At 33.6% G+C, this 21,515-nt stretch overlaps 1 protein-coding gene and 1 long non-coding RNA gene across 2 annotated transcripts; one reads left to right on the forward strand and one right to left on the reverse strand.

Moving 5' to 3' along the window:
- Nucleotides 1-934: 934 nt before the first annotated feature.
- Nucleotides 935-8,201, reverse strand: LOC128996881 (TM2 domain-containing protein almondex). Its single transcript, XM_054422405.1, has 6 exons — nucleotides 7,946-8,201; nucleotides 6,295-6,392; nucleotides 3,939-4,073; nucleotides 3,080-3,201; nucleotides 1,549-1,692; nucleotides 935-1,111 (listed from the first exon to the last, which is right to left on the reverse strand). Exons 1-6 carry the CDS (start codon nucleotides 8,028-8,030, stop codon nucleotides 976-978), a joined length of 720 nt encoding a protein of 239 aa, XP_054278380.1. The 5' UTR covers nucleotides 8,031-8,201; the 3' UTR covers nucleotides 935-975.
- Nucleotides 8,202-11,627: 3,426 nt separating this feature from the next.
- On the forward strand, nucleotides 11,628-13,459 carry LOC128996107 (uncharacterized). The gene is made up of 2 exons (XR_008491016.1): nucleotides 11,628-11,813; nucleotides 13,261-13,459. It is a non-coding gene; the product is annotated as an uncharacterized LOC128996107 (long non-coding RNA).
- Nucleotides 13,460-21,515: the final 8,056 nt, after the last annotated feature.

A 21,515-nucleotide genomic window follows, 5' to 3' on the forward strand; every position in this document is an offset into this window, starting at 1 on the left:
TACATTTTCTGAAAAATCCGCGTCACCCAAATCGACACTTGAGGTTCAAAGAAACATCAACATTAACTGATTCAACAGAAAGATGTGACTTACGTAGATTGGAGGAGGAGGCAAGGCCCCACTAGAAAAGTTTTTTCTAGTGGGGCCTTGGAGGAGGGGTTGGGGTATGAAATAAGCCCCAGTAAAAAGGGTGGTCTGTGGAGTATTTAATTCTCAAAATAAACACAATAACGCAAATCCGAGGTGAATATCTCACGCCTAACCAAAACGGTAGGTATTCCAAAATGGGTGCTTTTTCACATGAATTAAATTTTGGAATACCCACCATTAAGGCTAGGGGTGACATATCTACCTCGGGTTTGCGTCATTTTTTTTTCTTTTGACAAACCCTTCAAAATGAGGGGTCACTCAATAGGGGTTGTTATTAAAAAAATAAGTTACCCCCAGCTATACTCTGCTAGAGTGGTTAAAAATATTTTTTATGTAACAAATTGTGGAACCATTGTTAACAATTATTCCCATAAACAGAACTTTTCCATCTATTTTGGTAATAAAAATACAGATTTGTTTCAAGATTTAATTTACACACTGTATAAAAAAGTAAAATACACACAACTAAAGCTTTACTTCTTAAACTTAATATTATTATCACAATATTTGATTCTCACTTGACTAGTTCCTATGCATATCAGGTAGCCTATATAAGCAGATTTACCGTACACAATGTGTGGTTCCTTATGACTTGCGTATCAGATCATACGTCCTGTACGGTTTTGCGATCATACTGTGTCCAGAGGAAGTGCCACTTCAAAACAGCTTTCTTTAAGTTCACAAACTAGAGAAACAAATGCAACATAACTAATATATATTTAATTTAAAATAATAAATGATGAAAGACACTCAAGGATAAAATGATAAAACCTTAAAAACACACTTTCTTTAATCACAGTATACTTTTAATAAATAGCTTAAGTATCATATATAAAGAGACCCATCCGCCGGGCCGAGATAGTGTATAGCGATAAGCACTACGTCTATCAGAGTCCACACTCCCAGGCCACCAAAACTGAATAACTTCCCGATACCTTCCTGCCAATGTCCGAGGTAGAACCTGGAACAGTGAGTTGATTTTATGAACTAGTGTTTGTTTGTAAATCAAGAAGCAATAATTGCATAATTGTTTTCCCACTTAGCCTAACTGTTTGGATTAACTTAACCACAATAGTTACTGGCTGCATCGACCCTGAATTAAGAATTGAAAAGGGTCAGGCTTTGGATGGCCTATTTGCATAGAATGGTTATTTGTATTTTAGGTATCGGACAAACTGATATAGCAACAGGGTAAGATAGTACAAATACAAAGTTAGTTCCCCCACCACTATTCTACTGGTCCCCAGTACTCTGTGTGACCAGTCTGGCTGTTAGTGAAAACAGGAAAAGTGTGTGCCCCCACCTCACTACCTTACAACATAAGACCTCACAAATGCTCCTTTTGCACAGTTTGTAACTGGCCCACCATTAAGATATAATTAAATTTGTTGCACAAACCTGTCTGCACCGAAGCCACCAAGTGTGACGCTGAGTATAAGAGCTGTAGACCATCGATAGCCTCCCGTCCAGTTACACTTCAAGTTCTTCAAGAAGGTGCGCCTCCCGAGACATTGGACTTCGGGCTTCACTGTACAGTTGGACCTGGCAGAACAGAGCAGTTTCTTGTTGACAACTGTTTAAATACCTGCTCTTATTAGACAGTCCAAAAATTGAAGATTGCAACTAATTTCAGCAAGTGTAGCCATTCAGTTGGCCTGAGGACGATTGCTTTTTATCTTCGTATGAAAATTGTAAATGTTAATCAAAAATATTATCACCATTTATATTTATTTAAAAATTTATTTATTAAACCATTTATAAATATTTACCAGTACGATGTGATGGTTGTGATCAACCTATGAATCTTACACATGCTTTAAATTGTAAAAAAGGAGGATTGATCAAATATGGGCATGATCAACATCGAGACCACTGTGCTGCAATAGCAAATATGGCCTGGAAAGGGGTTGAAGTCGAGCCTATTATGAGAGAAGCTGACCCTGCAAACAATATGCCTGCTTTAAAAGCTGATTTTAAAGTTAATGGTATTTGGGAGGCTGAGAGAGTAGCGTTTTCTGATAATCGCATTGTTAATGCTGACGCTCCCTCTTACGCCAACCAAGAATGGGGAACAATATCTCGAAACCATGCCGTTCAGAAACACAATAAATATGACAAAGCAGCCGAAGACATCAGAGGAAGCTTCACACCATTAATATGTTCCACGGAAGGAGTCCCCCACAAAGAATATGAAGCGTTTCAGACGAGAACAAGCGAAGCCCTGGCTGTAAAATGGAGAAAACCATACTCCCAAATTATCGGATGGTTGAGGATCCAAAGCCAGCTTTCCATCATTCGAGCAGTTTCGCTTAGGCTACGGGGAACTAGACGAAAAATTCGAAGCATTCAATTTGAAGATGGTGCCGCAATTCCCCCATTGCTCTATTGAGCTTTCATTTTATTTTTTTATACATCCCAAGTAGCTAGTTTTTAAAAATTTTTTTGGAAATGATCTGTAACAGTTTTGTGTTTTTGAATAAAGTTTATATTGATAAATTAAAAAAATATCATCACTAACAACAATACACAACAACGATATATACTAAAAAGAGATTCAAAGTACACAAAATCTTTATGGTCGCTAATTCACTAAGAAATTAAATGAAATCACAAACTCAGTGGGGTTTGAATATAGAATCAAAATCAGAGTCTTGTGTCGGTTAGAAATAGTACACAAATTTAGCATATATGTAAAAAGAGTCCCAGCAAGGATTAAATTAACAAAGTAATGACTGACTAAAATTTTAAAATTAAGTACAGTTAGATGTTTTATGTTCAAAAACATTCCCAGCTATGTACGGCTATCCAGAGGTGTAAAAGGCTCTATAGGCCTACTGAAAGTATTTCATAAACTTGATTAGTTATTTCGACACCGATTTAATTAGAGCATTTACAACTCAGTTGATGTTGACAATTTAGGTGCAGTTACCTGTAATACCCCCTCGGAGATACCACGGAGCTACACCCAGCTTTCTGCACACACGAGTGTTCCCAGTGGTCAGTTTGGTAGCAGTAGCGGCAGATGATCTCCATCTCAAACTCTTTTGGGCCCTGGAAAATAACAAATCTTATTACTCAGTTTTGTTTGTGAAAGGCGCCAAGCAAGTAGGTGGTATCATAGACTAACCAACAAAGTATACTTCTCATTCCATTATACATTTTGAAGCTTATGTTGTTTTGTGTTTTGTTCATGTCCGGTGACACTGACCAGCTGGACCTTCCCAGGAATGGAGATTTACACCCATACCAGAAGAGCAACAGATTTCAGCCTTCCTGCACACCATACAACACAGTTCAGTATGAAACCCAACCATCCAATTTCAGCCGCAAGATCATCAATGTACTGCCCCAAGACCTCAAGACTATGAGACGAAGTGCACTAAAACAGGGACTGCGAGACTGGCTGGTGGAACGACCTGTACTCAACCACATTCCATCTCCTCAAAGATGGAATTTGAAATAAATTTTTATTGTAAGAACTACAAATTGCAACCCTAAAAATGAGCTGTAATTAAACTGGCAAATGCAATTAATGTTCTCACTAAAAATAATTTTTTTATTTATGTCTTACACTTGATGTAATCTCCTATGCTGTGAAGTTTTTTTCTATTGCAATTACGATTAAGAGTTGAATAAAGTAAATTTTATAGTAGGCCTACTGTAGATAGAAAATATTTCATCCTGTTTTTTCACTTGGCTTTTATGGAATTTTAGCCAGGAAATCAGTTAGGCCTACCGGTACGAAATACAGTAGGCCCATATGGAAATATATTGTAGTCACTACTCACCAAACAGTCATTCACCAGTGCTTTACAAGTTCCGTTAGTTTTTCCTCCATAGATGCAAGTTTCATTGAACGTACAACTGATACATGGATCCCCAAGTTTTGAACATTCGATATTACTTGGGCATTGGCTTTCTCTCTAAAACATACAAAACAAACTTTAAACTTTACATTTCCGTTACTCTTTCTACCGGGCATAGCATCTAGATAGGCTTGCCACAAATCCTACAGTTCAATCTTAAACTGTAGTCCTTTAAAAACGAATTTCCGGATAACCCAAATCAGTTTGCAATAAATGAGTATTAATATACCTAAACTAGAGGTCGTCCAGTGGTCAAAAACTCAAACCAAAAATATGTAATGTAGCCTACAGACTTCTCTATTTTCACCCTACGCTGTAAATAAAACATGTGATTGGAATTTCTTCCATTTGTTTTGATTTTTTGTTTATTGTGTTGTTATTTCGTCACCAGCATGGCAACCCATAAGGTCCATGTTAATTTTTTTAAATTTATTTGTTGTGCTTATTTTTGAGTCTATTTTAATTTGTGAAGGTATTCTCCACATAAGGAAAATATCTTTCCAACAGTATGCGTACATTTTCCCTGCGATGCATACGAGCCAAAAAATTTTTTAAAGAAATATGCTTGCCTATTTATACTAGACTAGATATCTATTACTTATTTAATACGCAAGCAGGATTTTTGTGACAATTACTCCTATGAAACTACTGAACCGATTGACATGTTTTTGGTGTCATTGGAAAGAGCGTAACGTGAAGTTGTGCAGGAAACTTTCTTATTAGGGAAATAATTAGAGAGTGAGGCTCTGGGGCCCTTTAAAGTTTCGTATTTATCCATAAGATTAACATGGGAATCAAACATTGTTTTGAAACTCCAGCTGTTGTCTGAAATTAAATATCAATAATTTTGGTCTCTATGGAAGCATGAGAAAATTCACAATGTTTACATTTGCTTTGACATTTAAATGTAAACAACCAGAACTGTCAAATGCCTATTTTACAATTTCAGACAACTGATCCAAAAAATTAAACAACTATGTGGTAGGTTTATTTAATCTTAAACTTTATGATAGATTATTTATTATAAATCCATTTCAATGATTATGAAACAGATATTTCCCGTTGTGAAGCAAAAATTAATAGTGAGAAGAAACAATTAAAAAGGTATACAATAATGTTAATTTTAAACAGTCAATGTGTAATATCTATGTTGTATTAAAAATGTGTATAGTTTTGAATGTTGGTTTGTGTTTAAAATTATTAGTTATTTAATTTTTATTTTATGGATTTGGCATATAAGCCTATGATAAATAACACCATTTCTGAGTTCTGCCAGTTTTTGCCTAACTCTGTCCTGTAGAGTTTAAAGTAGCCTACACCTTATTGTCTACAAATTGGCTAAATAACTTAGGTACGGTACATTATAAAAGCTGACAGCCTTTTTACGTTGACTTAAATTGTAAGCTTACCTTTTCCCGTCCATGGGCAGTTTGATCGTTAAAAGTTTAAAACCCTTTAAACTGGAATAGGACTGTTATGTAAATTGTCAGTATTTCCATTAGTAAATAAACTTTTAAAATCTTGACTCTTTTAAATCATCGGAATTTATGACTATTATTATTTATTTATTATTATTATTATTTATGATTATGACTATTATTAGTTTTTAAACAAGTTATTTGTTTATAAATAACTCCTGTACTACTTTGCAATTGCTCAATTTCGAGCAACATGTACACTAGTTAATATAAAATACAAATGTTGGTACTGGTACTGCTATTTATTTATATGAGTGAATAACCGAGAGGTTTCCACAATTTTCTTGCAACTAAGTTGGTTTACCCTGACTGGTCATCTGATGACTGAATGTAGTCCTGCATCGTTCAAAATCGCAGAAAATTAGATCAAATCACTTCAATAGCTAGCTACCACAAAAAATCTGCCAAGTAACTTACCCGAGTTTCTAAACTAGAAAAACAGGTCGGGTCGGGCATTTAAATCTCAATATGAATATACAAATCACCGCCCTGATCCGAGAACATACACTAAAAATCCACATTTGCCCTAACTACACGTAATTGACAGTATTAATGACATCAACACCTGTCGAGAGGTACTGTGTTACAGCCCTATCATAAGGTACATCAAATGGAGGTTTTAGAGGAGTTTAAATTTATAAACATAGCTATTACCATTCGGAACTTAGCTCTACTGTAACTCATTACTAAAATAACTTACTTTAAAAATGAAATGCTAAGGTTGGACTTATTAACTAATATAATTATTAAACTATCCTTTATAACAGCATCATACTTTCCTGTAGTGGAAATGTACTTACAACTCTGTTTTTTAATCCTAAAGCCACATCAGGTTGAAGGGTGGATGTTGTGAGTTCCACTTTTGCCCTTTGTAGTGACATTTCCCCATGTTCTTCATCTAAAATACAACAGAGCAGAATGAAAAACAATAAATATTCCCTCTTAACACAATTACAGAGCTAAAACATTGTTTTCTAAGATCACTTGTGATGTTCGTTGACAGTTGGTAACGCCTCCTTTCAGTTTGGCAAATTTTGGTCAGCTGTCATTCTAAAACCTAAAACCAACACCGCTTAACAAAGAAATCAGAGGAGGAAACCATAAACTAATCTAATTCATTAAAAGTAACATACATTTCATTTGTTTTAATTTTTGATATGATTAGGCCTACAAAGACCTCCATACATAAACCATTCAGCAATTAATTTGGCCTTAAAATCAAGGGGTACCGGTATCTTAAGGTTAAGCAGATAGGCCTAGGCCCATAAATAAACCTTTTTTGAAACATCACCATCCTCAAGAGTGGATTTTAATAAAGTGTATACGTTTCAAACATTAATCGACGAATAGCCTTAAGAGTAGGCCTACCTCGTCAACACAAGAATCTGTTTGTTGAACCTGGTCATGTGGCCTGATTTTGGGGATGAGTACTAACGATAATGGAAGGTCATCACATGGCTGACTGCGATGGAAGGGGCAGAGACAGGGGTCCGTGAGATTAGTCAGATTTCCAGACGATAGTATCGCCAGGTGTCAGTGCAACGAGCGGGACGGGACACTCATGTGGCGGCAACGACAGGGGATCATGCAAGGAGCCGGATTTCTAAAAGACAGCATCGACAGGGATCTGTGTGTGAAACCAGATGCCCAGACGACAGCGGTGACCAATGGGGAAGTATAGCTCGAGCCTCCAGTAGGAGTGGTGGGAGTTACAACAGACCCAGCCTTCTCTGACGAGAGGTGAGGCGGAATGAGCCTCAGCCTATGATGACAGGAGGGCGACTTTCAACCACAGGCTACAGTGGCAGTTGGAGTTAACCAATACTTGGTGTGTCGAACCAAAGCTCCAGGCTGGATTTTGTACGCTAAACATGGAGACGATTTCTTCAGGGGTGGCGACTAGTGTCCATGGAAGGCCACCATGTCTCACTGCGGTGGAAGGAGCAGTGACCGGTCCGTGAGGGTTGATCTGGACCCTGGCACAACTATGTGATAAACTAGATGTTTGAGATTGCTGACGTGGTAAACCTTAGCCAAAGCAAGGCACAGTTGAGTGTGAAAGGTAAAATTTCTTCGTGAACCCTGTAAGGCCAAACCAATCTCTGTACCGTACTGAGACCTATCTGGAAACTTTGCGCTGTATAACGTGAGGTGATTGAACTTGGCATATTAAACTGGTGTATTGTGTTACGGGAAAATTACGTACGTCACAAAATCTTAGGAGTATGTTAAGTTAGGTTACCAATCACCTTGAAAGGAAACATTTATTTTAAACTAGGCCAATTAAATGTGGGTACAGTTTCTTAACTGGGCTATGCTAATATCGATTGAAACTATCCATTAGATTAATAAACCTTCATGCGATTTTTTCACCATCAGCAAGTTTGGTTGGTTAGGTTATGTTATGATAGTTTTATTTTATACTAGATATATTTAAAAATATAAACTTACCATTTTGGGATGCCAATGTTATTCCCAGGCACGGTAGAAAAAGAAGGCAGTATACATAACCAAAAAAATATTGCAAACGGATCATTATCGGAAAATAATTCTAGGTTTAATGCTAAAATAAAACATTTTCAAAAACTATGGCAGCATATCAACAAACTTCAGAATTTATAACCATTTACTACAGTGTTTAGGAGCTAGGCTCGAACTCGAACATCTACAAACAAATCAAATCAATGTTTTAGTTTTTTTACTAGCAGAACTTTGACACTTGTTTTGACGTTTTGACAGTTCTCAAGTTCGGTGGGCAGATTTTCCCATCCTTGTTAGTCAGTCGTGACGTCATCGTTGATTCGATCGATTCGGGAAGTCGATGTAGTTCTAAATATCGTCTATCGATATTTGATCGTTATTCGCGGCGAATTCGTTAACATCATGGTTATGGTTGTTGTAGGTTGTTATTAATGTAGGTTTAGGTTGTTTCTCTACAATCTATGAATATGAAGTATGATTCTGATAGTCACATAGTAGAAAACCCTTTTAAACTAAAGTTATAGAACGGTCTGTAATTTAAATTTACCGCTCATATGCAAATCTAATTGTGTTATCGGTAATAAGGAGCTTATAACCAAGTTGGACTTGGCTTGTGACCAAGTAAAAGATAAACAAGAACTTAAAGCTATTATACAGGTTATGGCCAAAATCCTGCTTACAAGCACGCCTGCAAACAAATTTGCTATTGGTTTCTTGAAATTTTAGTAGAAATTAGTCGTATGTATTAACAAAGTGTAATTTCGATTCCACTTGATCACCATTATTATTATCTTCTGTTGTCTCCATTTAAAATCCTCTAATAGGCCTAGGCCTAAGTTAATACTTAAGTCATATAAATATAAAAATGTATAATTTAAGTTAAACTAGGCCTATCCAGAAAACAACTTCTCGTAAGTTAAGTACGGGTTTAAATTAAAAATTAAACTATAGTGAGTTATATCTGAAAACAAGATTAACAACTTTTCTTTCGTTACGCTTGTCGACATTACATGCAATCCAACCAAACAAAAACAAAGAAAGAACCAAAGAACGAAGAAGAAGAAGGGGTATTCGATATCGACTATTGACTTGTGGAGCTATGCGATACCAGTACGATAGTTGCATCGCATCAACGATGACGTCACGACTGACTAACAAGGATGGGAAAATCTGCCCACCCTCAAGTTCTGCCGAGTGCTGATCGACTAATCGAATCGTTGTAATTATGACAAAGACTAATAAGTTACAAGCAAAAATAAACCATTGATCAAAACCTGCCTGCTAATACTATAACTAACTAATCTTAAAATGTTTAAGGAGTGACACACATAGGACATACAAATGAGTCCATACCATAGATAAAACGTGTTGGTTAGTCTATGGTCCATACTAAATATACAAAAATTATGAAAGTACGGAATTTAAACTAACTGATAATATGTTTTATCAGTTAATTATAATGAGTACACATTATAAGAGTTGTGTCGTGGTATCATTGATAAAACTACTCCTTTAGTAGATTTCTCAACATTATCGATCAGCTGAAGCCAATTTTATTCTTAGCTCCGTCCGGGTCCGGCGGACTGTAGATAATGTGTTTTGTTTACAAATTTGTTTCTTGGTATTTTAGGTAGTCATTAAAAACCTCGTTTAACTAAATAAAAAGAACTTACCATAGACAATAACTCGTCCCCTTGTTATACAACCGAACAGTAAAGCGCAAATCATGAAATTAAACCTAAAATAACCGAAACAAAATTTCGTCTACACTAGCGATCAGTGTCACCGGACATAGACTTGACACGATAAACACGCTTCAAAATTTACAATGGAATGAAAAGTCTACCTACTTGTATTGGTTAGTCTATGGTTGTGTTCTATTAAGATAGCACTCCTAAACAAGCTTATTGATCTAATACTGACTAATGGACTATAGGTATGCATTCTTATGTAACTTTTCTTCAGGGTGGTTCACGTAAGGTGTCTCAATTTGATTTATGACAAACCGTTGGTCCTACAATGACGAAGTAAAATTATTCCCCACTAAATCAACTCCAAAGGAATAACGTAATAACTATTTTTTTTTTATACAGGGTGTTCAAAACCTAGAGGGTTACTAGTTCAAATCTTGGAAATATGAAATTCAAACATAAATCATATTATACAGAATTTTAAATTAAAGCCATGTTAAAAAGAAACATTTTGGTGAAAACAGAAATAAATTATCTTTAGCCGTTTCAAAATGGTGGTAACTTTTGAAAAAGTTTGATTTGAAATTGCAATGTTGAGGACAGCTGATAAAAAAAATACCCCCACCACATTAAACCTGCCAACTTAGCGAATTTCCACCTGTCTTAATTGATTTTCAAATCTATTTAAATGACGTTATGTTTAACGAGTACCCGGGTTTGCTGTTACAAGGAAACTGATAATGTGTGTTTTTAGTAAAATTTTAATAGCTTAGTATAAAATAAATTCAATTGCCATGTTTGATCAAAATATATCCATAAACAAGCAAACTACAACATTTTGCAATATTCTCCATAAGAAAAATATGGGAATTTTAAATTTACAATTTTTTTTAATTTTCTCCGTTACTAATTATTGTAAAAAAACACTTTGATATACTAAATTATTTGTTTTTGTAAGCTATTTAAAAAGGTCTAGAGAGGAAATTGGGAAATTTTATGTTTTGAGGGTAAAAATGAGAATACCCCCCACCGCAGCAAACCTGCAGAATAAGCGAATTTCTATTTACCCGGCTTCATTTCTACTAAAATATTCCCAAAAAATTGTCAGATTTATTTCCTATTACAATAACATTAATTTTAGTGAGTACTTATTTTTGCTGCTAAGGGGAAGACATTAAAGTGTGTTTTTTGAATTGAAATGTTGATAGCTTAGTATGAAATAAACAAAATTGCCAAATTTGATTAAAATATATCCATAAACAAGTAAACTACAGCAGTTTATTTATTCTCCATAAGAATAACATAGGCATTTTAAATTATACAATTTTTTATATTATCTACGTAACAATTTTGCACACAACAATGCTTCAATATACAAAATTATTTTTTTAAGCTCTACAAAATGGTTGGGAGAGAAATTCGGGTAATTTAAAGAATCGGTATCCACCACGAATACTAGAAAAGACCCGGTATGGATCATAAACATAAACAAATGATGTTTTTGGCCCGAAAGTAAACATAACCATATGTGGATTAATGCTATTAGTACAAGGGTTTTGTTTACTTTCGGGCCAAAAACGTAATTTGTTTATGATCCATTACGGTATTTTATCTAGTACCTATACGTGCTATCGACTTTAATAATCCAGTACCATGGTACCAAAACATTATTAACTGTTAGTAATTGCATTGATAAGCTATAAAATAAATTATTGGTTTTCATCCTACATAAATTTCATAAGTAGATTCTTTTTACTAAAACACTTGATTAGAATAATTAAAAACGTCACAAATACAAAAATACGCTCAAATATCTTTCTCAGCCACATTATTGTAGCTGCATTATATTGCTGTATTTGGTGCAAAATCAGTCAAGACCGCTTTTAGCACTGACTGTATGACAAGTTAAGTGTTTTTACTTCAACCACTATCACTCGAATTCATCAGTGTTAATAGCCTGTGACCTACACAATAGTGTTTGCAAAATTATCATAATACCAATTAAAATCATTCTTTCCTTTGTTCAACTCCTGTCTTGAACACGATCTACAACCATGAGAGTTCTTCATGCGTTTTTATTTTCATTTTTGATACTAATTTACGTACAGACTGCAAAATCGTCGTTTAGATTATGTGGAATTGGTGCGGTGAGTAAAATGTAGTACTTATGAATAAGGGAACAATTAATTGAAGAAAATTTGTCTAGGTATATTTTGTATAGGCCACAAATAATAATTAATTTCTTGGAATAGCTCAGTTTAATATTATTGTAGTTATTTGTTTTATAGTCATAGCTAGTTTAAATGTCTTTTTGAATTTTGCCTTGTAGTGTATGTTTCTGAAAGCTCAGCGTAAAAAAAAAAAATATAAACTCTTAAAACAACAGGGGGATTTTTTATGAATGTTTTCTTCAGTTGCATTTAAAGTGAAAAAATCAAAAGTGCTTTAAGGGAAAGTGGTATAATCAAACTACTCCACCTGCTATGGACATGATGGGAATTGAACTTGTCCCTCTCACATTGAAGTATGAAAATACTTTGCTAGCAATACACTCTATGGTCCCTATCTCACTAATGTTAATCCATCATACAGCACAGATAGGTGTCAAGGTAATGAAAAAAATATGTGATAAAAATGAAAGTGAAGTATATATTTATAAAAGTTATCCTACACTATTGACATTTTTAATTTCTCCCCCTATACACCATAGTATTGTAGAAAGTTATGTTTTCGTAAACATTTTCGAATTTAATTTTTGAGTAGATTTATTTGTTTTGGGTCACCCTGAACCCCAAAAAGCGGTTTTTCGAAGAGATGTCTGTCCACGTGTGGGTGGGCCTGTCTGTGTGTGGATGTGTACAGAGCTAACAGACCACACCTGTAGTCCGATTTTGATGACATTTTGTATATTGGTACTAATTCATGGTACCTCCAGGTATATTTCCTTTTTGAAATTTTGACTTTTATTGTGATTTTTCCATACAAACCCATAAAATAACTGAAAAATTGGATTTACTCAAAAATAGCACAATCGATTTTGATAAAAAATAGTATGTTATAGTCCTTTAAATTCTGAACAAAATGTTACAAATTCTATTTCCGTCAAAACTACGATTCAAAAGCTATTGTAACGTATGTTAACTGACGATAAATAACCCATAGCATAAAAAAATCCGGATTTTAGGAAAAAGCCGGTTTTGATTCAAATTAATGTGTTATGGTCCTTATAATTCTAACAATGCAACCCAGATTGCTTTAAAAATTACGGTTCAAAGGTTATTGCAACTTTTGTGATTTTTCCCTATAAAATTGTATTACTCCTACCGCTTACCCTATAAAGGTTGACAAGCTTATGGGAGAAAGCATGCGCCATATTGCTGATTTAATTTATTACGATTGTTTGTATTAATAATTACCAGAAACATGAACGTTTTTATATAGTATCATTAACTTATGTAGGTATATATAGTCAATTATAGTATCCAAAATCAAGAGCCCAATGAAAGATGTTGTTGTGTTCTAAAGACTACTGATCAGTAATTTACTCTGTTTCCACTAATTTATAAAATAATGTTTGATTTTTTTTATTTTCAGTGCCAAAACTCATCAGACTGCTGCGAGGGAGAGTCGTGCTACGCGAAAGAAGGGAAGGTGTTTCTTCGTCACTATGTGTGCAGTTCTGTCCCCTTAGAGGGCTGGAAAAAGTTGTAACAAAGAAATGTTCATCGATTTCATTGAATTTATCTGTTACAACAAATACTGCTCTTTTGAAATAAATGCGTTAAACTTGTTAGTACAGTAGTGTTTTTAAAGCAGTATGTGTAGTATTAGGCCTATTCTAAATTATGTGTAAGTCATTACATTTTTACGTAGAATATAGTTTGGTAAAATCTTTTTGGTAAAAGGAATTTAATGTTACTTACTTTTAATTTTTACCAATCCAGTTAATTATGTGATAAACCAAGGCCATTGCCGGTCTACTGTGTATATAGCAATTACTATTTTTCCTATCACTGTCTTTAGATCTCCTACAGGGCTATTAGTTCACGGGTTTTTTTTAGAATGAAAATGAGAATATATAATTTGAAGCTTTTTTTTAGATTATCAAGTGATACCTTGAACTACTGTGTAACTAATTTGCGTCAAATGATAAGGTATCATACTATGGCAAAATAATTAAGTTTTAAATTTCACAAATCACCTGTTTTAGCGAATTTCCCTATAGGGAAGTAGCTATTACCGTAGGTCTCATGGTAAGACTTAGGCCCGGGACCGATTTACATTTTCATTTTGATGTCCCCAGAGGCCAAAAACACCATTCGTTCAAATTTTTATATATGTATATATATATATATAGATTTATATATATATGTGTCCGTGAACACGATAACTTGAGTAATTTTTATCCGATTTTGATGAAATTTGGTTTGAAGGTGTAAGGCGGGATAAACTTGAATGAGTTCGCGATCCAGCATGATCGGACCATGGGAACAGGATTTTATGGGGGGTTTTATGGGGTAAAAATTGGTTTTTCTCACTTTTGACCCTCAAAACACAAAATTTTCCAATTTTTCTCTAAACCTTCTTAAAGAGCTTAAAAAAACAAACAATTCAGTTTATCAAAGTGTTTTTGTACGGTTATTGGTTACGGAGAAAACTAAAAAAAATTTAAATTTAAAATTCCCATGTTATTCTTATGGAGAATATTGTAAAATGTTGTAGTTTGCTTGTTTATGGATATCTTTTGATCAAACTTGGCAAATATATTTATTTTATACTAAGCAATAATTATTTTACTTAAAACACACACTTTATTAGTTTCCTTGTAGCAGCAAACCTAGGTACTCGTTAAACCTAATGTTATTTAAATAGATCAATTGAAAATCAATTCAGCCAAATGGAAATTCGCTTAGACGGCAGGTTTGCTGCGGCGGGGGTATTATTATTACACAACACAGTAACGCAGTATTATCAAATTTAATGCGAATCATGAAATTAGATTACAATTAGTTTATTTATAAAATGAGCATTTTTTCGACTTATAATTACTTTCGTGTTATTAGTAGCTACCTGCATTTTATAATGACTTCGATTGAACCGTTGTGTATCAGCGAACATTTCATTTCATGCTTGGAATACTCGTATAAACGGAACAAATGCTTGTAATAAGTAATTTTACACTTGAATACTTCCAACAGTTTAAATCATGGTTATTATGTTATTATACTCAGTAAATAACATTTGATTAGTATAATTTTGTTGGCGAAGAACGATTTCAAGAACTGGGGTGAGACTGGTTGGCGAATAGTTGTGACCTTTATCGTGGAATTCGGGTTCAAGTCCTTACAATCACCAATAGCTGTTAGCTATGAGGTAACTCTTGACACTGTCACCTGGTGATTTAGAACCAATCCTAGCTGGAGGCCAACAATGTCTCTCGCTCTCAAGAACGGAGAAAATTGTCTGCATCTGCAAACTGACTCTTCTATAAGTCATAATAATCCAGCTCGACTAACACCAAAACTCCAACTAAAATTAACAGTACGCAAATCTTTCTGGATAAAAGCTAAGCATTTGCTCATGTCAATTTAGTAAACGTAACCAAAACAGGATATTATAAAGCCACTCTAAATCGTAGTAAATAAGTAAAGAAATGCACCAGGCATATTACGTACTGTGTGTGTAGTATTTAACTAAATAGAGTATTTTGTATGCGTGTTAGATCGATTGGGATAATTGTAACATATAATATATTTATAATTCAATTTGTATGTTAACTTATAGTAGTCTCTTTCTTTCTTTGTTCAACTCTTTATAATGTGTACGAGCTGTTATGCTTATTTATTGCATTGTATGACTGACTAAATATTATTTGTATAAGTAAGTATAAGATAGTGATTGCTGCATCAATTAAGTAATGGTCTTGACCTTTGGAATGAAAATAAAATTAAATGACGTGTGTAAGAATGTCGCATCGACTGAAAGTATTGGAACTTCTGTGTTTTATGTCAAAGTAAACCATTAAAAAAATTTCCAGTAGATTCAAGTTATTACGAGTTTGTGAACAAGAACATTATTCAAATATAGAAACAAGAGTACAAACAGTTAAATGTAAAAAAAAACTTGTTCGGTCTACATTTGTTGCAGTTTTAGTTGGGACAAAGCCACATAGCAAGTCCCTAGTGACGGCAAGGCTTCATGTGTGTTTTCATTTTGTGTGTGACAATTGGCCTTGTTCAAACTAAAACTTTCTTGTAGCTGTGGAAAATGTCTTTCTCTTTTAGTTCCAATCATGGATTTTACTACATGTATTTTTATAGCGTAAAAGTAAGACTTTAAAACTACCTTGTAGTATACTTCTATAAAAACAGATGAAAGAACAAAGTAAGTACTTAGATAATAGTTATTAGACGGTAACGCCACCTAGGTGCGTATTTTAACCCAAATATGAGTGAAGGATGAGACTAGAATGTTGTGAGATGATCTGTGTAGCTTTGTTACTGACCAAGATCAGCTGGTTCATTAATCAGTATACGGTAATTGATTTAAAGCCTAATGACCAGGAGCAGCTTGGTCCGGTTTCGAACCATCAAAAAGTTACTAACTAAAGTATTGAAGTATGACTTTTCTCAGGATCGAACCGGCGACATTTTGATTGTTAAGCAAGCACTATTTAACCTCTCAGCTACCCATTACAATACTCACGGGATTGAAATTTCTAATAGTTGCTATTGATCATACCATTAATCATCAATGTTTAACACACGAAGAATAAAATATAAAATTACCAGACAAACTGCCCGTCGGGGAAATCTAAAGTTGGGAACGTTTTGGTTGGTAATCGCCTCACGTACAACATAACCAGATCATACGCAGATGTTGATATTCAGACCTTTGCGGCAATATTGTATCCAGATGTGATTCAGGTAAAGATATGGATATCCACAAGTTTGACTGGTGAATTTGATTTCTTCTTCAACACTGATGATATAACATATTGCGTGACTTTTTTTTTACATAAAACCGTCATATAACATAAAGCCGGGTCCTAAAAGGTAAAGCAGAACATTAGAAGAATACGAGGTGTATCATAAACATTAGACAAAAAAAAGGAATATGGGTTAAATAATATATCCGTAGAAAGAAACACATAGTTTACATATACAGGGTGTCTCAGATCACCCGGCCGGCTTGTATAGCTCCAATATGAAAGCAAATGGAAACCTAATTGCAACTGGAACCCCCTATTTTGACCCCAAGGAATTCAGCTAAATTATTTTCAACCCCAAAAAAGCACCCCAAAGGGCAGATTTTGGGGGGTGGGGGTGGTTTTTGGGAAATTTTCAAATGTAAAGGGGGGTCGTGTTATACCTCTTTTTAAAGGTCCTTTAGTCCTGAGTATTTTAGTGGAAAAAGATTTAAATTATCTTCATCCCTATTTACAGGGTGTTCAAAAACGTACAAAAAATAGCCCTTTGAACTACTTTTCACTGTAAAGAAGTGGAATTTTGAGGGGGGTTCATTTTTGATAACACTTTAATTGCTAAATGAGCTTTTAAAAAACTCTGGTTTCAACCCTTTTGCTATCTTTTTACTTATGTTACGCATTTTCAAACTTTTTGAAGTTTCAAAAGCTGTTATCTCAAAAATTTCAAATGGCAACATGGGTTTAATTACAAACCACATTGTAGCCCTTAAAATTTGCTATAATTTTTGTATTTAATGTTTTTTGGTATCTTCATTGGTTAAAGAGATATAACGAAATTAGTGTATTTTAATGGTTTATTAAATGGTATTCAAAGTGTTTACTGTGGCAAATGTACACCTCTAGCAGCAGCAAAACAGGATATTATAAAGCCACACTAAATCGTAGTAAATAAGTAAAGAAATGCACCAGCCATATTATGTACTACTTGCTATTTGTATTAATGTCATTGCTTCCGTGAGGTGATGTTGTCTTGAAAAATTTGCTCTCGAGGTTTTTTGGTACAAGTAATTGTTTTGTACGTTATTATTGCGTTGCATGTTAATAATAAAATATATAACAGTAACCCTATAGTATTGCATAATTTTATTTACCAATTCTTTGGGTTTTTACTAAAAATGTAAATTTATATCCACACATGTAGTCTTGTAAAAATACTACCATATAATGGCTTAGTTGGGGCGGTAACCTGTTTTGGAATTAATTAAATAATAAAACTAACCAAGAAAAAATATGGTCTTTGCAAATAAACTTTCGTAACCTTTTTAAAACTTGTTCACAACTAAAACAGGTAAATATAGAGAACCATTGAACTATTTTGTGTGGAAAAAATCTTAGATTCGGTATACCTAAATATTAAATTGGTTGAGTGTCTAAAATGAGAAAAAACACGTTTGTAATAGCGTCACCCAAACAATCGGTTTTTGTTCATCATACCATTTTGAACAAACACGATCATAATTAATTGTACAGAATTAGAGCTGGCTGTCGTAATTATTAATGATATAAAACTGATACAACGATAAAAAGGTATCACTTATTTCACAGTTTCTTGCAGAAGCAGTTAAGTTCTCTGAGCTACGTCTGTGAACGTGAACTTCTCTTTTACATCCCATTGATATTCATGTATTCCTGACGCGTGTACAGGATCAAGTGCTCGACAAGTATTCAACTTTCATACAAGATAAATTATTAATGCACTTTCAGATCCATCCTTGCTATTTGATAGTATGTTTTAAGTTTACATGTTTGCGTAAAACAACATAATGGGAAAATCTTGGCTGTATCCGATTCATCCTTCTTGTAGGACCTCCTACTGGACAGTGCTCGCATATCAATTAAAAGGTCACCGATTTGATCCGGAGAAAAGTCAGTAGCTTTTTCATAGTTCGACACTGTACCCAGCTGTTCCTGATCATTGGCAATGAGTTGGGCTTTGAATAAATGTTTTTAGCTAATTAACAGCTGATCTTAGTCAGTAACAAACCTACACAGATCATCTCACACCATTCTACATTCATCCTTCACTTATATTTTGGTTAAAATACGCACCAAGGTCGAGTCCCTATCTCAATTGAATGATTGAGATACTGAGGAACGCAAAATAATATACAATTTATTAGTATTGAACTAAATAAATATAGAATTCGTTGCCATTGGTATTTATACTGTATAGTTCAATATCTTTGCAATTTTCTGTTTCAAATATATTTAAAGAACATTTATTATTCGTAGTTTGAGGCTTGTGTTATGAAAACTTATACAACATTATTGTATAAAGTATTATCCTTATTTTTTAATAATTGTTGAAGAAATCATGTTGTTGACATGATGTTTTTATTCGGTTCATGAATTAGCTGACTTTTTAATAAACATGGTTGGGAACAGTTATGAAGGTATCAAGGTTAATATAACTTAAGGGCATATCTCTATAGATATTTTTCCTTTTGGTTATTTAGGTTTTAATATGGTTATTTAAGTAATTAATAATTATCTAAGATCCTATGTTTTTGGGCACCCAGTATATAAACATAAGTTGCTATTATATCTCACTTTTTATTAGAAACTATTTTCTTGATAACATCTAGACGGAAAATAATTATAGACAGTAAAACAAAAACCATAGTGATTGCTATTCTCTGATATTCGCACTGATAGTAAAACTCAAGTTATTCTAATATATTCACAAGATAGATGATTGCCTAATTCATCAGTGTTTATGGAGTCAGATCGAGACCGTTTGTAGGCAAATATGTCTCAATTTCCTCAACACAGCTCGTCTCGCCTCATGAATTGCTTATGACTCTCATAGTTCAAGACTGTATAACATTCCACCTACTTTAAATTCCACCACACCAAGACGGATTGTAGAATTAACATCGTTAATTGGGTTCTCTTGAGTAAATAAATAAATGTTATGTTTGGTAGATTAGGCTTTGGGTAATTAATTTATGAATTAGAAGTACCTGTATTTATCATTATTTGTTCAAACAATATACAGAGGCATTAAAATTTGCTAACATAAGTAAATATAATACTGTATATACGATTTTGAGAAGTAAATGTAAGATGTCCTATAAAATTAAAATACGATGCAAAGTGAAGGCATTGCTTCCGTGAGGTGATGTCTTAAATATTTTTCTCTCGAGGTTTTCTGGTATGGTATGGTAAGTAATTTATTTTTTACGTAATTTATACAGATATAACAAACACCATACAACTTGAGCTTAGTCAACAGAAAACAACTCATTTCTGACCATAGTCACAGTGTTTCTTTTTCGAAAAATATATAAGCTAAAATAAACGTAATAATAATACGATAACAAATGACTCACATTTAAATTGTTAGAGAGTGGCTAGAATTTAAATTTCCTAATGGAAAAAAAATAAATATAGCCATTGGTAGAATGATACTTCTTTTTGGCAAATATCATTATGAGACAATAGATAGTAACAAAAAAGTAAAGGTTTAAACGTGAATCAATGAAGTTTTACTTGACGTATCTCCTTAATAAGAAAAGTATTTTATCAATATGTACTTAAATTGATAGCAAGTTTTATGGAAACAAACAGCAAACATTGGAAGAGCGTTAGTGTTTATGTTCAACATTGGTTTTCAGATGCGTTTCCAGTTTGTTTTATCAGTTATCTTAACTGAATGAAGTAGTTGAGTAGCTATTTTTCAACGGGTTTTGATTTTTAAAGTTATACAAAATTTTGACCAATATTGTGTATGCAAATATAAAACGTACCATTTGTGTCAGTGCCTCGTTTATTATAAATACTGTTCCTATTTCAATGCATCTTAGCAGGACTGTGCCTAATAAGTTAAGTCATGAATTGTATTAGAACCTAGTTGCTAGGTAGAACCATAGATTAAACATTTTCCATTATTAGTTTGTTTAATCTATGGTAGAACTCAACGTGCAAAATAGCTGAAGGGAACTTTATACTCAAAAGTTATTAAATAATAACATTTTCATTACATTTCTTTCAAGAAAATGTTATATACCATCTATTTTTATAAAATATTTAAATTATCTAAATATTGAATTTATTTTAAAAGAATCAATAACCATTTGATTATATCCTTTTACTAGAGTTAAAATCAAAATTACCTTATAGTACTATGTTAACTACATCATTAGGGCAACCTAGACATACAAATAATATAAAGTTTTGAAATCAAATACAAAAATAAACTGCATGAATCTACTTCAGGCAACTCGTTTTCAATAATTGCATTTCTTGTTGCACGACATTCCGCGATTCGGGATCATTCAATTACTCCTCTGTGACGTGTATGGATTGCTTTCCTATCGGATTTTAGCTTTTATTGATCATAAAACACATGCTAGCTTTTTGTGTAAAAAAGTGAAAATAAGCATTTGCGTCATTCTTTGTGACAAATTTACCAATAACCATCCAAACTGACTTGTTCGTGAGAAAAATATTTCATTGTAATAAAAATAAGTCGATACTATCTTTTTAGAATATGAAAATTGTGTTTTTCAGGCTTATGCATGGAACGAATAAACGAAGAAAGGAGTGGGCCGTCCAATCTAAAAAAATAAGTGATGGAAACGGGAATCGAACCCTAGACATTGCTACGGTAGCCCATCTTACTACTGTATAAACAAAAACTCTAAATAATAGTTTTAAATAAATATTTTCAATGGTCTACCCTTGGATCCTACAACAGTTATTACGTTAGGTTATTTCAAAATAAGTTGTAGCTATCTGTGATTGACACGATTTTAACCCGGGACCTCGGGGATCTAAGTCCCAAACTCTACCTACTTTAAGTCCCATACTCTACCAATAGTGCAGTTTGCTCCTCTAGTTCAATTAAAAGAGCTGATTA

The sequence above is a fragment of the Macrosteles quadrilineatus genome, unplaced genomic scaffold, assembly GCF_028750875.1.
Source record: "Macrosteles quadrilineatus isolate MER2022 unplaced genomic scaffold, UCM_ALF_1.0 Scaffold_6__1_contigs__length_79288215, whole genome shotgun sequence".
NCBI classification, from domain to species: domain Eukaryota; kingdom Metazoa; phylum Arthropoda; class Insecta; order Hemiptera; family Cicadellidae; genus Macrosteles; species Macrosteles quadrilineatus.

Bases quoted from the DNA above. Each gene is read 5' to 3' on its own strand.
- LOC128996881 (XM_054422405.1), bottom strand. From the start codon at position 8,030: ATGATCCGTTTGCAATATTTTTTTGGTTATGTATACTGCCTTCTTTTT. The intron at 6,393-7,945 runs GTAAGTTTATAT...GTTGTATTTTAG, and splicing joins AACATTGGCATCCCAAAATG to ATGAAGAACATGGGGAAATG. The intron at 1,693-3,079 runs GTAACTGCACCT...CTGTTCTGCCAG, and splicing joins TCTCCGAGGGGGTATTACAG to GTCCAACTGTACAGTGAAGC.